Below are 15,701 nucleotides of genomic sequence, written 5' to 3'. Positions count from 1 at the left end.
AAGTACATAATGGATGCTAGCTTAACGCGCAGTATATACTGTTTTTATCACTTTTTAAGTGAATAGTGACATGGGATGTGTTAAGAAGAGCATGTTAACGTACTATTAGTAGTTTAGCAGTACTCTCAAAACAATGCCCACATTTTATACATTTGTAAGCCTTATTAATAGATTCAAATTCAGTATTTGGCATACTTGAACGACACGGTGTTATATGTTAGGGGGGGAAAAGGTTGAATAAATGCTAAATTCTGAGGGAAAACATCATCATTCGAAACTTAATTTCTGAGGCTAATGTATATTGGGAACAGTTTACAAATTATCTGTATGAACACACCCAGATTTACTACATTTGATGAAACGTAGTATAAAAACACATTGTTGCATAAAAATGCATAGTCTTTCACTTGATATTTAAATTCCTTTTTATAGAAAGAATCAAACAAACATTTTAGCATTTTAAGCAGGTGTGTAGAAAAGAACCAATGAAAATATGCATCAATTACAGAAGTTATTATAATCTGATATAATATTTTATAGTTTTATATAATGTGTTAACAATATAGAAAATACAACCTAGTATTTTCTTTTTAAAACAATTACGAATACCAAAACAACTAACTCAAACAGGGCCAAATTTCAGAATTCATGATGCATTCCTAAACAATACAAACAATCAGAACAAATTGATACCCCATTTGAAGTAAAATAAATATTAATATTGTACATAATATATATGGCATTAAAATTGTGTTACCGTATATTATAACACAAAATAATGAAGTCAGTTTGGTGCAAATCATTTATTCCTCTGGGATCATATTTGTTCTTACATTTTGTAAAAAATAGTTAGCAATAAAAGCTAGGATAGGAGGCTGAAGTGAGGGATAACAAATATTCTGCGTAACTGCATACAGTATATATACCATTCTTAGACACCAGAGTACGATGATGGGACCATTTCCACACAGAACAGTAACCTCAAACGACTTACTGTACAAATACAATGCTCACTTTGGCACAACCCTCTGTGATCAATTGACAGCACATTCAAATGATGGCACCTTACAACAATGCTTTAAAAAAAAAGACCAATTATTATGTGATGCGTAACTGGTGTAAAGATATTCTTCACAACCAGCCAGGGCTACGTACGGTTACATGATTTCTAATGGCTAAACATGAAGCAAAACTTTGGAGTGTCGACTTTCTAAAAAAAAAAAGGAAACATAATGGACTCAATTGATCATATGGGCTAAGTGCAAAACGTTCAGTGTGTGTCAAGCATTGGGAGCGCTGATCTAGGGGGGTGGCGATTAGTAAGCGATATTGGTGGGGGGGCTATTTGTGACGCTGTACACTGGTGTCATGGGAGGTATTTGTTCAACAGCAAAAACTTTTGCTAAACCCATTAAAACAAGCTTGCAGCCCTCCTACAATACAGAAAAGGAGGCAGTCTCTTCAGCTGAGGTCAAACCGTGGCTTCTGGAAAACAAAAAAAAGAAAAAACAAAAAAAAAGACAGACACATGTTTAGCACACTTCTCGAAGGACCTTCTCGCCTTGGCCCTGCCCTTGATTCAGGTATAGGTTCAAGTTTAGATATGGGCCCCTCGTAGCTTGTCTCTTGGCTTGTAACGCGAGCAGGAGCGGAGGCATGCCGTGTGTCTAAGCGTTTTGCATCTCTTTGCCGATCTTGTAGCTGAGGATCTTGTTCCAGTCGATCTTGGTACGGGTGACGGGAAGCTGCCGACGTAAGGCCTTGAAGGTGGTGTCAGACATGGTCTGGTAGTTCTCACTGATGGCCGTCTGGAAAGCAAACGGCAGGGGAAATCAAACTTCACACATTATTTGATCAGGTGCTATGTAAGAATTAATTTCATTCTCTATCAAGAGTAACATTCAATGACAGAACTGTAAAACAATGACTAACCAATCAAAATCAACTGGAAAACTAACCTGATATTCATTCTCAGCATTTTCAATGATTCTGACAAATTCCTTGGCAGTCTGTACCTCATTCTGTTGAGATATAAGAAAAAAAAAAAGGGAAAAAAAAGATCACTAAACCACAAAAACAAAAGCACCAAATTAGCTCACTCATAATTCCTAATGGGAAGTTTCTTTTTTTTTTAATATTTAAAGGGATACTCCACTTTTTTTGGAAATAGGCTCATTTTACAACTCCCCCAGAGTTAAACAGTTGAGTTTTACCGTTTTCGAATCCATTCAGCCGAACTCCGGGTCTGGCGGTACCACTTTTAGCATAGCTTAGCATAGATCATTGAATCGGACAGGACCATTAGCATCTCTCTCAAAACAATGACCAAAGAGTTTTGATATTTTTCCTATTTAAAACTTGACTCTTCTGTAGTTACATCGTGTACTAAGACCGACGGAAAATGTAAAGTTGCGATTTTCTAGGCTGATATGGCTAGGAACTATACTCTCATTCCTGCGTAATAATCAAGAAACTTTGCTGCCGTACCATGAGTCCAGCAGGCGTAATGATATGACGCAGCGCCTGAAATAGGTCTAATAGGTTAGACAAACTTAGTCCTGGTCACGTTGGAAGTTACCGAGCTGGGGACTATTTTCAGGCGCTGCCCGATTCAATGATCTATGCTAAGCTATGCTAAAAGTGGTACCGCCAGACCCGGAGATCCGCTGAATGGATTCGAAAACGGTAAGGCTCAACTGTTTAACTCTGGGGGAGTTGTAAAATGAGCCTATTTCCAAAAAAAGTGGAGTATCCCTTTAATTTTTAAATTATGATTTTATTTAATTTTGGTGATTTTGTTCAGAATTAAATGGATTTCCTGGGCAATTTCATATTTCTTTCCTCTCTTATTATCTTCTCAACAAAGAAAGGAAGCATGTGGCGCTAGTACAATAAATAAAAAGCAAAAGGAATAAAAAAATCAGGTGTTTAACTGATGCTTTTTCTAATTTATCATTCTCGTCTTGCTATTGCGAGCATTCGGAAATTGAGATTTGCTGTGAAAGTTTGAGGCAGCAAGCTGTCTAAATTAATATTATATTCTGGCAAACTGTACATCCAACATTGACAATTAAAAGTTATTATAATTAATAGCAATAAGCTAAAGCAAAGATTCTTTTACATATGCTTATTCTAATTGTACAGGCTTGAACAAAATCCCAATTGCGGTGATGTTAAATATATACTACTTTGAGTGTGACGATACAATTGGTTCACGAAACGAGACGACACACAATATTGGGTTCACAAGAACGAGATGATATTTCAACAAAATTTTTAAGGGAAATGATGGACTTGGCATTGAGAAAGGTCACGTGATCGAAACGTTTGCCATTAAAGCAGTGGTTTTATCTCTCAAGGTTTGTCTTTTCCCTCATTGATAGAGTGCACTGGCTTTTTCTGAATCATTTCCCTTGGGGTTTTTTTGGTCTACGCACCATATATGAACAGTTATTAAGGAGCGGTGAGTTTTTGCCAATTTCTCAACAATTTTTAAGAAACCTTCGAAGACAAAATATATGACTGAAAGTCACAAAATGCAAAACAATGCAGGTGCACTTTGAAATGTTTTAACTAATCTAGTGCTGTCACTAATGATTATGTTGTCAATCGAGTAATCGGTTGATTATTTAGATGATTAATCTGATAATTTTTGTGAACAATACCCTTTAAAATTACTTAAAATACATATATAATAACAATGAGGCAATAATAATTGATCCAAAATCAAGTAATCATGTGTTTTTATTGAACACTGTTAAAATACATAATGTTATATACATAATATAAACTTATGTACATTATGTATTATAATACCTGGTGAATGTTGTTGTTAAACGACAGCATGATCAAACACTTGTTTAATATTGGCCATACAACTTTTCATTTAAATGTCCACATAATCTTTCATATTTGGCCAATTCTTTACGATAGAAATGCTACAGCCACTGTAATCTCTTAAACAAGAATATGCGGACATCAAAACATACTGATGCATTCTCCTGTGTTGGCATAGGCTTATAGTTGATTTACGTTACAAATTTGGTGAAATGACGCATACTGCGTTCCCAGATAAACGTTAAAGGGAACCTAAACTCTCAGAATATGCAGAGATGGAGTTTGTTAACCGAGCTCCTGAGATGCGCTCCATACATGTAAACGATAACAGTGGAACTGTTAATAACTGTGGAAACTCGATGCTGATATCGTGAGACTGATTTTCACCTCGACGCTCGAGATCTCGTCACACCACTATATACTATTGTTCAAAAGTTCGGAGCTGGTAAGATTTTTTTTTAAAGGTTTTGGAAGAAGTCTTTTCTGCTAAACAAGGACTCATTTATTTAATTAAAAATACAGTTAAAATGACTTTTCTATTTTAATATATTTTGAAAATGTCATTTATTCCTGTGATGCCAAAGCTGAATTTTACGCATCATTACTCCAGTCTTCAGTGTCACATGATTCGTCAGAAATCATTCTAATATGCTGATTTGCAGCTCAAGAAAACATTTCTGATTATTAACAATGTTGAAAAAAAGTTGTGCCGCTTCATTTTTTTTAAAACAGAAAGTTAAAAAAACAGCATTTATTTGAAATAGAAATCTTTTGTAACATTATAAATGTCTTACTGTCAGGCAGAACTATCAAATCCAAGAACTCAACAAAGCTCAGAAAACAAACAGTATTAGCAGATGTACTAAAAAGACTTCATCTATCAATCCAGCACCACACCTACTGTCATTAGAAATGTCATTCTTAGGGCAGCCGGCTGTTGCTTTATCAGGCAGGTTGTTTGTGTTGTACTGACTCATTAACAGGAAGTCTTGAGTTCAAATAACTTACGCTGATGATCAGAGACTCTTGCACATCCTTGTGGCTGACCAGCTGCACGTTGCCATCCTCATAGTAATGAACCTGGATCTTCAGCACTCCCACTACCTGAGCATTGGGCTGAGAAATGGAGAACTTCCATTCCGATCGGCAGCGCCCGTTCCTGTGTTCAGAGAAATGGAGGAAGTTTAACGGTAATTAATCATACAGACAAGAAGAACAAGACTGACTGTATTTCTAGTAGTTTGATTGTGGAAAGAAAGCAATGTTGCACGCAATCATGTATAATTATACTAAAAACCATTCACTATTTAGTTCCTAGAAATCTATTATGGATATGACATCTCAAAGAAAGATGTTCTTTTGTGCCGTTAAGCCACGTGTTGTGCTGTCTGTACGTGTGAAAGAGCAAAGCTAGTTTGTCAGTACAGCGTGTAGGTGACCTTTGCCGTCTAGTGCATCTGTTCTCCATTCAAAAGACACATACTGTAATTGTATCTAGAAACAGTAAAGTCACGATCTGGGTGGGGCAGAGCTCATTCCACACATCTAAAGATCATATATCATAACTGGAACAAAGCCGGTATCTGCATCAGGCATTGAGCCTCGTTCAAGTCAGAGTGAACAACTATTATGTTTTTTTAACTCGTTATGGGCCATTCACACAGAATGTGTTTTTACTTTAAAACGCAGAGACGTGGGTTCTTAAACTTCTTTTAACTTGAGCACTGTGTTTTTAGAAAGCCGTGTCGTGCGCGAGACGCTGCAAAAGACAAGAGATGCGAGTGCAACAGTCAAACACATCCATCTAGCTTGTTTACATAGAAAAGCAATGCAAATATAGCGCAGTGGAATAGAAAAACTTGTTGGCCCTTAAGAGTGCCAATCAAAATTTTGGAAACACAGTTTAGTACAATGGGCTCTCTCAACCAACTTGACCAGGTGCATCCTGGGAAATTCACACATAAGCCCTATTCAAACTGAAATTGTTTTAAAGGGAATGCAAGGTATTTTCAACATTAACTGGGGTTAGTTTGTGATTTTATTGCCGTCCAAAACCAGATGTGAATGCGATAACTTGTTGATGTTGCGACAAACACAAGATATATTCGCCTCATAGAAGAAAGTACATGGATTGTATTTTGTCGCACTTTTATTAATCTTGATTTCTCACTATATGTGTGCTTTTTCTGGGCAAGTCGGAGTGAGCTGCAGCGCTAATAGTCTCTCATAGGGCTGTCAACGAATATTCTAAATTCGAATATATATTCGAATAGTTTTAAATTCGAACGTGAAAATTAATATTCAAATGTGAATTTCGAATATGGAAAAACACGTCCGCGGAAGCAGAGGCGCGGCTGTCTGCTTTGCGAGTGGGCGCGCGCGCTGCCTGAGGGACAGGTCACACGAGTCGCACTGTCTAGCACAGCGTCACTGCTGAAAGTTGACAGTGCACTAAAAAGACAATGGAATAAATTGCAGTCAGTTTTTTCCTTTTTTAATACAAGCACCAAGAATGTAAGTAGTCTTTTTCTTTTTTAATAGCACTTTATTTTTTATGAACCTCATGGTAAAAGTTAGAGAGAGAGAGAGAGCCTGCGAGTGAGCGAGAGTGAGGTCTGCGCCTTGGCCATTAGTTTATTTACTTGGTTTTGTGTTGGTAATACATTGTCAAATATGTTCAAACTTAAATTAACTACCTATACAAGTAGTTATGTCTCTTTGTATTAATTTGTCCTGTTATTGACGTAATGCGCGTCATTGACAAAATGCGCAACCAGATGTTCGAATAGTTCGAATATTCGTGTGTTTTTTAGAGGGAATATTCGAACGTCATTTTTGAGCAATTTTGACAGCCCTAGTCTCTCATGAACATGCAAAGACGACAAACATCCAAGGTCAGGATTTTCATTAAATAAAAAATAAAATGGGATTTCATGGGATCGTTCTGTGATACTTTTTTATTCTCCTTTTGTGGCCCGAAAAAGAAAGAGGTGCATACAGCATTAGAACAACACCAGGGTAAATAATGACTTAATTGTAATTTTTTGGGTGAACTAAACCTTTAAAGCTCAAGTCATACTATTAACAACAGGATAAACGATAAAGAAATTACCAGAAATTTTTGGGCTGAAACTGATGACCCTCGATACAGGCAATGATGGTTTGCTGTCCATCAATGGTTTTCGCATAAACCTAAAGACAACAATACAAGAACTGTCAGCAAACGTGTCTTACAAACTGCTTTGTTAAACAAGCTTTTCCTTTAACATAAACCCAAATGAGATCTAGTGAACTCACAGTGCAGACTCCAGTGGGGTAATGGTCTTTGACATACGCCCTCAGGGCTTCGTCACAAGCATCTCTCCACGGCCTGAGGGCTGCCTCACCCTCATAAGACTGTATGTCACTCGCCTCTTTCCTCAGTTGGTCAAACTTGAACGACTGTTTCTTACGAGGGTCAAAGAATCGGCCGTGGCCAAGGTCTCCATGCTCTGTGATCAAAACCTGCAGTTTGGAAGCAGTTTAAGTACAATTTAATACAATATTCCATTTAAAGTACACACTTTTTTCCTGCTGTAGATTTAAAGGGATAGTTCACCCTAAAATGAAAATTCTGTCATTAATTACTACATTAATTAAATGTCGTTCCAAACCCATAAGACATTCGTTCATCTTCGGAACACAAATGAAGATCTTTTTAATGAAATCTGCTTTCTGTCCCTCCATTGATAGCTTATGCAACTACCACTTTCAAGCCCCAGAATAGTAGTAGTAAGGACATTATAAAAGTAGTCCATGTGACTCCAGTAATTTAACCTCAATTTTATGAAGCAACGCAAGTGCTTTGTTTGTGCAATTCTTTTTTTTACCACTTTATCTACAAAATATTAAAGGACAAGTTCGGTATTTTACACTTAAAGCCCTGTTTACAGATCGTTTCTGATGAAATAGAACGGTTAAGATTAAAATTTGGACACATGCTGCTGTCCCGAGAATTTTAGGTTTCTTTCGCTTCTCCCCCCCACCTACAGAATGGCAGCCTATGGGTACTGGAACAATCCTTCCAAAAAACGCATTAAACTTTCGTTTACAAAGAAAGTTTACTTTCGTTTTTGTCCAAGTTTTTTTTGTGTGTGTTTGACAAAAACTACGATAAAACCTGTTGGAAAGCATCTTTTGCAGCGATTTTTGTGTGAGCATATCAGTGAACACCCCTGACCACTCTGTGAGTTTCACGTCTTTGTAAACGAAAGTTTAATGCGTTTTTTGGAAGGATTGTTCCAGTGCACATAGGCTGCCATTCTGTAGGAGGAGCGAAAGAAACCTAAAATTCTCGGGACAGCAGCATGTGTCCAAATTTTAATCTTAACCGTTTTATTTCATCAGAAACGATCTGTAAACAGGGCTTTAAGTGTAAAATACCGAACTTGTCCTTTAATCTCCAACGCGTGTTCACGAGAGAACCACGACACATGCGTGTTGTGTTTTGACGCAAGAGCAGATGTTGTAGCGTGAACGCATGTCGGAGAGTTCAGATTTTATTAAAAAGATCTTCATTTGTTTTCCGAAGATGAACGAAAGTCTTACGGGTTTAGAACTACTTGAAGGTGAGGAATTAATGACAGAATTTTCCTTTTTGGGTGAACTATCCCTTTAAGGGTTTTGACTAGCAGCAGATTACAATTACCAATCAAACTGAACACACTGAAGGCGGCCTGAGAAGAGCCAAACATTTGTGTACTTTTCCACTTGTGTAAAATAAAAATAATAAAAAACTGCTGAATTTTGAGTGTGATTCAGTTGATTTTTTTTAATTAAAATTCAAATACCATTAGTTGTTTTCTTTATCAACAGAAAATGGCATTAACAACCCATTTTATTCCAGTAATGTGATGTATTTTAGTGAAACAGGATATTCACTGAGAAAAATTAACAAAGCGTATGGCAGGACCTGCTTTTATTAATTGATATACTGGATAGTTAGTTACAACAATCCATATTTTATTAGTCTTAAAGGGACTATGTGTAGCTTTTTAGGTATTTTATTATCTAAAATCAATACAAAAAGTACTAGGCCAACGCGTTTCCACAACGCGTTTTCGTTCAGAGCCAGCGTCACGTGACTGAAGCCAGCAGAAGCGGAGGAGCAGAGCAGTGAGGGGCGCTTGTCACTGCCCCGGCAAGTTTAAAAGGCTGCACTGCACGGTTATTTATACACCGTTCATTCATACATATGCTGAGTCACAGGATAAGGAGTCCTCGTCGTCGAAAAAGTCCAAAATAGACCGTAAAAGTAAACGTGACCGGAGATTACAAAACAAGGGTTAATGTCGGGATAGCTAATGCAGGAGAAAGCTTTCAAAAGAGATGCTGAAGTTGCCTGCTTTCTTCTCGACAGGTAAGTCAATGTTACGGTCTTAATTACAAGCTTTTTTTTCATTGCTTGGTTGTGTACTTTATTATATAGACAGTAGAACATGTATAGTTAAAAGTTAAACAGGCTCTTTGATGAATAGCAGCTATTGAGTAAAGTAACGTTAGAGAAGGCGCTGATGATGATGATGATGATGATATCTAACAATGCACGTACTTCAAAAAATATAACGAGTAAAGAAGGCATTACTACTAATTACCATAGTTAATGTTTTTCACAGTCAGTAATTCATACTGTAACATTCTTTTTTTCGTTGTTTCAAGTTTCAGTTTGTTTTAAATAACAAACCTGTTCACCCGAAGAAAAACTCGAAGTGCTATTATAAGACATCCTGTCATAGCTTTTTGGTACATAACGGCTACCGTAGATGCAACGCGCATTTGAAAAAATGAGGCGCTGAGAGCATTATTCGTTTGAATGCAAAATACAATTTCACCACTAGATGGGAGAAATTCATACACACAGTCCCTTTAAATATGAGTTTGCTAAAACAATGGCTAAAAAATATTTGGCTATTGCACTGAAAAAAAATGATTCGTTGAATTTAATCAATTTTTTCATGGTAAGTGGTTGCACACAGTTGATTTTAGCTACATTTAAACAAATGCATTAAGTTGAACTAAAATTGATTAAGTTCAACTTAATGCATTTGTTTAAATGTAGCTACCGGTAAAATCAATTGTGTGCAACCACTTACCATACATTTTTTTATTAAATTCAACAAATAATTTTTTTCAGTGTGGTTAAAATTAAAAGTAATTTCATGCACATTTTTGACAAGCAGTTTCCAAAGACAAACATCGTTTTCTTTGGAATAATGTGCATTGGTGAATCGTGCACAAAATGACCAGGAATGTGTGTTAAAGGGATAGTTCACACAAAAATGTAAATTCTCTCATCATTTACTCACCCTAATGCCATCCCTGATGTATTTGATTTTATTTCTTCAGATAAACACAAACAAAGATTTTTAGGAAAATAATCCATAGTAAAATAAGCCATTAAATGGGTGCCGCTTGAAAAATCACGATGGCACCACTTCTCACACAGGCTTTATAACACACTTATATCACACATCCCTTTTGTTAACGCTCATATGACAGTAGACCAGAGGCAATGATTTATAGTTAAAAAAGTTAAAAATATTAGTATTTTTCTTAAACACCTATTGTTTCGCATCAGAAGACATTTGATTCATGCACTGGGATCGTACGGATTATCGTCACGATCGCTGTGTGTGGTTTTTCAAGCGTCAAACAAGCGGCAGCCTTTCAATGGCATTACATGGACTCACAAAGAAAATCCTATACTTCGGGGATGGCATAAGGATGAGTAAATGATGAGAGAATTTTCATTTTTGGTTGAACCATCCCTTAAAGAAAGTAAATAGGGTCCATTTCACTTCCTGGTGAACGTTAGATGAACATTAATCACCTGATCTTCACTTCCATCAAGTTTAGCAGGTGTAAACTGATCCATGTTGTACTGGGCAAAGGCACTGTCACAAACAGAAAACAATGTTTAGTATCATATTTAAAATTTGCAACATTAACAGATAATCTCTGATTAATAATTCACAAAATGTTATCAAGGACTTTTGATAAAGCCACTGAGCTAAATATATCACTTCTCTCTATATATATTCATAGTGCGAAGGGGATTCTGAACTGAAAGAGACACTGAAAACTGGTTGTGCACAAATGGCTTCTGCTGGACAGAGTCTAGACTCCATTTTATAGTAACATAATAGTACAATAAAGACAGGCTACTCACTGAGCCGCCCCTTCCCTGAGCAGATTGTCATTATTGAGCAGTAGCCGCACATCTGAAACCAAAGAAAAGGAATCATGTGATATCATGTGAACATTATGATGTCAGCGAGTCACGTTGCGACTTAAATATATAGTCATTATAATGTGATTCCTCCTAACATGTACTACTACTATTCAAAAACTTTTTTTATTTTTTTTGGAAAGAAATGAATACTATTTATTCAGCAAAGATGCATTGAATTGTTCAAAGTAACAGTATAATGTACATTTATAATATAACAAAAAATATTTTGAATACATTGCCCTTTTGAACTTTCTATTCATCAAAGAATCCTGCAATAAATGCATCACGGATCTCACACAAAAAAATTAAGCAGCACAACTGTTTTCGACATTGATATAATGATAAAAATAAATAAATTCTTGAGCAAAAAATCTGCATATTAGAATGACTTCTGAAGGATCATGTGACAGTTTCAGTTTTGCATCACAGGAATAAAATACATTTGAAAATATACTACAATAGAAAACTATTATTTTAAATTATTATAATAACCTTGCTGAGCAAAAGAGACTTTTTTTTCCAAAAACATTAAAAAATCTTAAGATCTTAAAATGAAGGAAGTACAAAATATGCCAGGTGTGCTTTTCTGTCTTTATGATATCTGAATACATATTTCATGAACATTTTACCGTTGAAGACTTCGTTGAACTCTCCAGGGGGAGCATGGATGACAAAATTTGCAGCAATGCGGACCTGTGGAAAAAGAAAAGTAAAACTTAAGAAATTGCGAGCGCTGCATACACGCAAAATTCATGTCAAGTGTTTATTCAAACCCTAAGCTTCCAGAAAACATCTAAAACCTTAAAACGACCCCAAGAAAAACGGTCACTTTTGAGAATCGTTGGGGTGTTATACATATACAAACATTTCCATAGACTCTAAGAGCCACAAACACTTATCAGCTAAATGAAGCTGGTATCTATACACTTCCTTTGAAAACGGGTCAAATGGTGCCTTAGCATTAGCAACACACTGTGCCCACATCGGGTCACTCCTTAGAAGGCGGCAGGGTTGAGGCTTTTCTTAGCAGTGCACATGTAAGCATTATGGGCCAGGCAGTGACACCGAGTCCTGCTCTGACTCCCATTCTGGACTCATTCCAGTGGAAACCACTACAGGGTCTGTCTTCACTGACAAACATAGCAGACTAACAAACAAATACAGTAAAAAAAAACACCCATTTAGTATATTTTGTCCACAATTAACTGAGAAAAAAAAATACATTTGGTTACGTTATTTGGAAATGCAATGGTTCAAATCCAAATTGTAAGAATGATCAAACCATCTAATGAAGAAAATATGTCAACTTACACATGGTATAACAACTTTCAATTCTATTGAAAGTGAAGTTATCTAGGATGCCTAAAAAAAAGTTTTGTTTCTCCAAAATATGTGCAACAAAATCATGCCTGATCTTGACATTTTTCTGATGGTTGTTCTGATTGGACCCTGGGTTGTTCTATTGCATGACAGCATTTCTAAAACCTAAATTTGATCTGTATGTAGAAATAAAGCACACATGCACATTTTCTGACAAAAAGAATTTGGTGTTTTTGGTTTCGTTGTCCAATCACATGCTCAAAAAAGTTAACCTTTATTACTGATGGGTGCTGAGGTAAATTAATGCATTATTATGGATGAGTTAATAACTGACCCACACAATATACAGAATGAATTAATTAATGAATTATTTATATAGCACTTTATTATGTACTTTTGTACGCCCAAAGTGCTTTACAATCATATCAGCCTCAGATTTCTGCAGAATTTGAATTCCTGTCATTAATGAAAATCTACTAATTACTCATAACATATTGAAAAACAGCCTGTTTTACACTGGAATACTACAATAAGTTTTTTTTGTGATTGAATTCTCCATCTTGCTCACACTTTTAGCTGGAAGAAGCAATCTGCTCAATTCCCGTACAACTGCTTTAATATAACAAACATTTTAAAGGGTTAGTTCACCCAACAAATTAATATTCTGTCATTAATTACTCGCCTTCATGTCATTCCAAACCCGTAAGACTTTCGTTCATCTTCTGAACACAAATGAAGATCTTTTTAATGAAATCTGAGAGCTTTCTGACCCTTCATAGACGGCTACACAACTTCCACTTTGACGCTTCAAAAAGTTCATAAAGAGATCGTAAAACTAATCCATATTAAGCAGTTTAGTCAATTATCTGACAAGACTTGATCGCTTTCTATAATAAACAGATTTAATTTATTTTAGGCTATTAAATATTCACATATAACCATTGATTAGCAAACATAAACAGAAGCTCAACCGAACCTGCTTGATGCACAGGAATGAACCTCATTGGTTCTCACACGTCAAGCAAACATGCTTGAGCTTCCGTTAACCACAACAGATGTGTGAGTTGATGAAAGTTCATATGTGAATAAAAGCCTAAATTCAATCTGTTTATCATATAAAGCGATCGAATCTCTTCAGAAAATTTGGACTAAACCGCGTTTTATGATCTCTTTATGAACCTTTTGAAGCGTCAAAGTAGTAGTTGCATAGCGGTCAATGGAGGGCCAGAAAGCTCTCAGATTTCATCAAAAAGATCTTCATTTGTGTTCCAAAGATGAATTAAAGTGTTTAATTGTGAGTAATTAATGACAGAATTTTCATTTTGGGGTGAACTATCCCTTTAAGATTTCAAAGCATACTAAAATAGTGTGTTCAACATTATTATCCTATAGTATGACTAATAATATCTAAAAAAATAAATAAATAAAAAATCATTATTTTCATCTTTTTTTTTACATTAAAAAACTGTGCCCTCAAGCACAGGATAAGTTAGGCAATCTTTAGCTCTCACGGATGTTAGACAACATATCAGGGGTATCTAAATATCACATCTACGCTACTCAATCTTCAGCAGTTTGCAGCTGCAACAAGCTTTCTTTCCACATCTAAGCATTTCTGAAATGCTTCTTTCCTCCTTCAACTGGCCTCAACACGACTGATTATCATTTGCAGAGGTGGAGGGGCGAGTTCGCACACAGGAACAGCCCGTAACTCGCGTCGGCTCGTGGCAGAGGGAGAGCGCGTGAGACCGGAAGAGCCGCGCGCATGTAAGAGCATGCAGAAAGAGGGCTGGGTCACCGACACTCAGCTGAGAATACAAACAAGACCAGAGCTGAGGTTGCGCCCCTGTTTCAGTGCAAGGAAAGAACTTCCCCTTGGCCTCAGTCAGCACATAAATCCAAAACGGCAAATGAAATGAAGCCATTTATATATGCGATAAGATTAGAAACAAATACACATATATAGCAACAGTGATCTAAAATAAGTTTGTTATACGACACTCGACTGTCATAACATGTTAAGTTATATGACAGAGAATAAAAAGTGCACTACTGTAAATATACATGATGTTATATACAACACATAAATTGTCAATACTGATGAAGTTATTTCCCCCCTTATTTAGATACCTCAGCAATCAGCCTCTACGAATAGTCCGTAAACTCAACAATACTTCCAATGTTGATGCGGAACCGCTACTATTATCTAGTAGAATACATTTTCTACAAGTAAAAATATCATATTAATCAGTCACCTTCTAACACATTCTAGCGTCTCTGAGAGTGCGATCTTCGATTAGATCGAGTTTCAGTTAGCCTGCTAGCTTCCTTAGCACACTCTTCATCGCGGATTTTATAGACTTTAAAACATCCATTACGCATAATAACATATATGACATGTTCATGAGAGTATAAAAGGTGTACATATACTAATAACAGACAAAGGAAGATAAATCAGGGAGCCTGAATAGATAATCATATACCTTCTCCTCGTCGGAAAGCTGTTCCTCAAAGTCCGCCATCTTGGCTCAATTGGACCTGCCCTGTCAAAGTGCACCACGGGAAAACAATCGTAAACATGACAAAAGAGTTAAAAAATGCATATTTACCTACACAACGTAAAGTTTGTTCGTTGCACTCTGCGACGTCTGTCAGGTAAATTTTAATGAAAAATATATTAGCATATACGTTTTAGCAGAAATGTCTTATTTTATTTTTTATAATGTTTTGATTCAGTAAAGACTAAAAAAAGTTGTCATTCATGTTTTAAGCGAAATAGCCATTTACAGTATTATACAAGCATAACGTTATAACCTGTAGAAGATTACTTTTGTTGAATTTTTTGTAGCCTGTTTTACTGTTTGTGCTCTTAAATTTCCTTTAAGTATGTTTGTTTTTCTCAGTACCAAATATGAAAAAAGCTTAAAATACACGTTTAAAATAAATAAACACGTCTTGTTTCTATTATTATGATATACCAACTGTTTAATTAATGAATTAATGAATTAATTTAATTTGTACTGAGGTGCTGGTATTAATATAATGGTATTAATGGTATTAATATAATAATGTCTAAATTTCCATTATATTGCTCTGCTCAATACAAATTGTATCAAGCCATATTTGGTTATTATGCATACACTAATACTGGAATACATAAGTTTCCCTGATTTGACGGAAATGAAGACGCCTAGTTTCCAAAATCAAGATCTACCAATTTTGATTGAGTTTTGAATTAAATAGCCCCATCCAGGTGATTAACTATCCATGAAAA

General features: G+C 35.9%; 1 protein-coding gene across 1 annotated transcript; it reads right to left on the bottom strand.

The window, feature by feature from the left end:
* Nucleotides 1–788: 788 nt before the first annotated feature.
* Nucleotides 789–14,983, bottom strand: capza1a (capping actin protein of muscle Z-line subunit alpha 1a). The gene is made up of 9 exons (XM_084127712.1): nt 14,911–14,983; nt 11,737–11,800; nt 11,045–11,096; nt 10,706–10,769; nt 7,135–7,341; nt 6,950–7,029; nt 4,846–4,996; nt 1,959–2,021; nt 789–1,808 (listed from the first exon to the last, which is right to left on the bottom strand). The coding sequence occupies exons 1-9, from the start codon at nt 14,947–14,949 to the stop codon at nt 1,668–1,670; spliced, it is 861 nt and encodes a 286-aa protein (XP_083983838.1). The 5' UTR covers nt 14,950–14,983; the 3' UTR covers nt 789–1,667.
* Nucleotides 14,984–15,701: the final 718 nt, after the last annotated feature.

The sequence above is a fragment of the Abramis brama genome (genome assembly GCF_963993115.1).
Source record: "Abramis brama genome assembly, chromosome: 11".
Classification (NCBI taxonomy): Eukaryota; Metazoa; Chordata; class Actinopteri; order Cypriniformes; family Leuciscidae; genus Abramis; species Abramis brama.
This window is presented reverse-complemented; position numbering and strand designations above follow the sequence as displayed.

Excerpts from the sequence above, each read along its gene's own strand:
- capza1a (XM_084127712.1), bottom strand. The coding sequence starts at position 14,949 with ATGGCGGACTTTGAGGAACAGCTTTCCGACGAGGAGAAG. Across the intron at positions 11,801-14,910 it reads AGCTTTCCGACGAGGAGAAG|GTCCGCATTGCTGCAAATTT; the intron begins GTATATGATTAT and ends CTTTTTCCACAG. Across the intron at positions 2,022-4,845 it reads AAGAGTCTCTGATCATCAGC|AATGAGGTACAGACTGCCAA; the intron begins GTAAGTTATTTG and ends ATATCTCAACAG.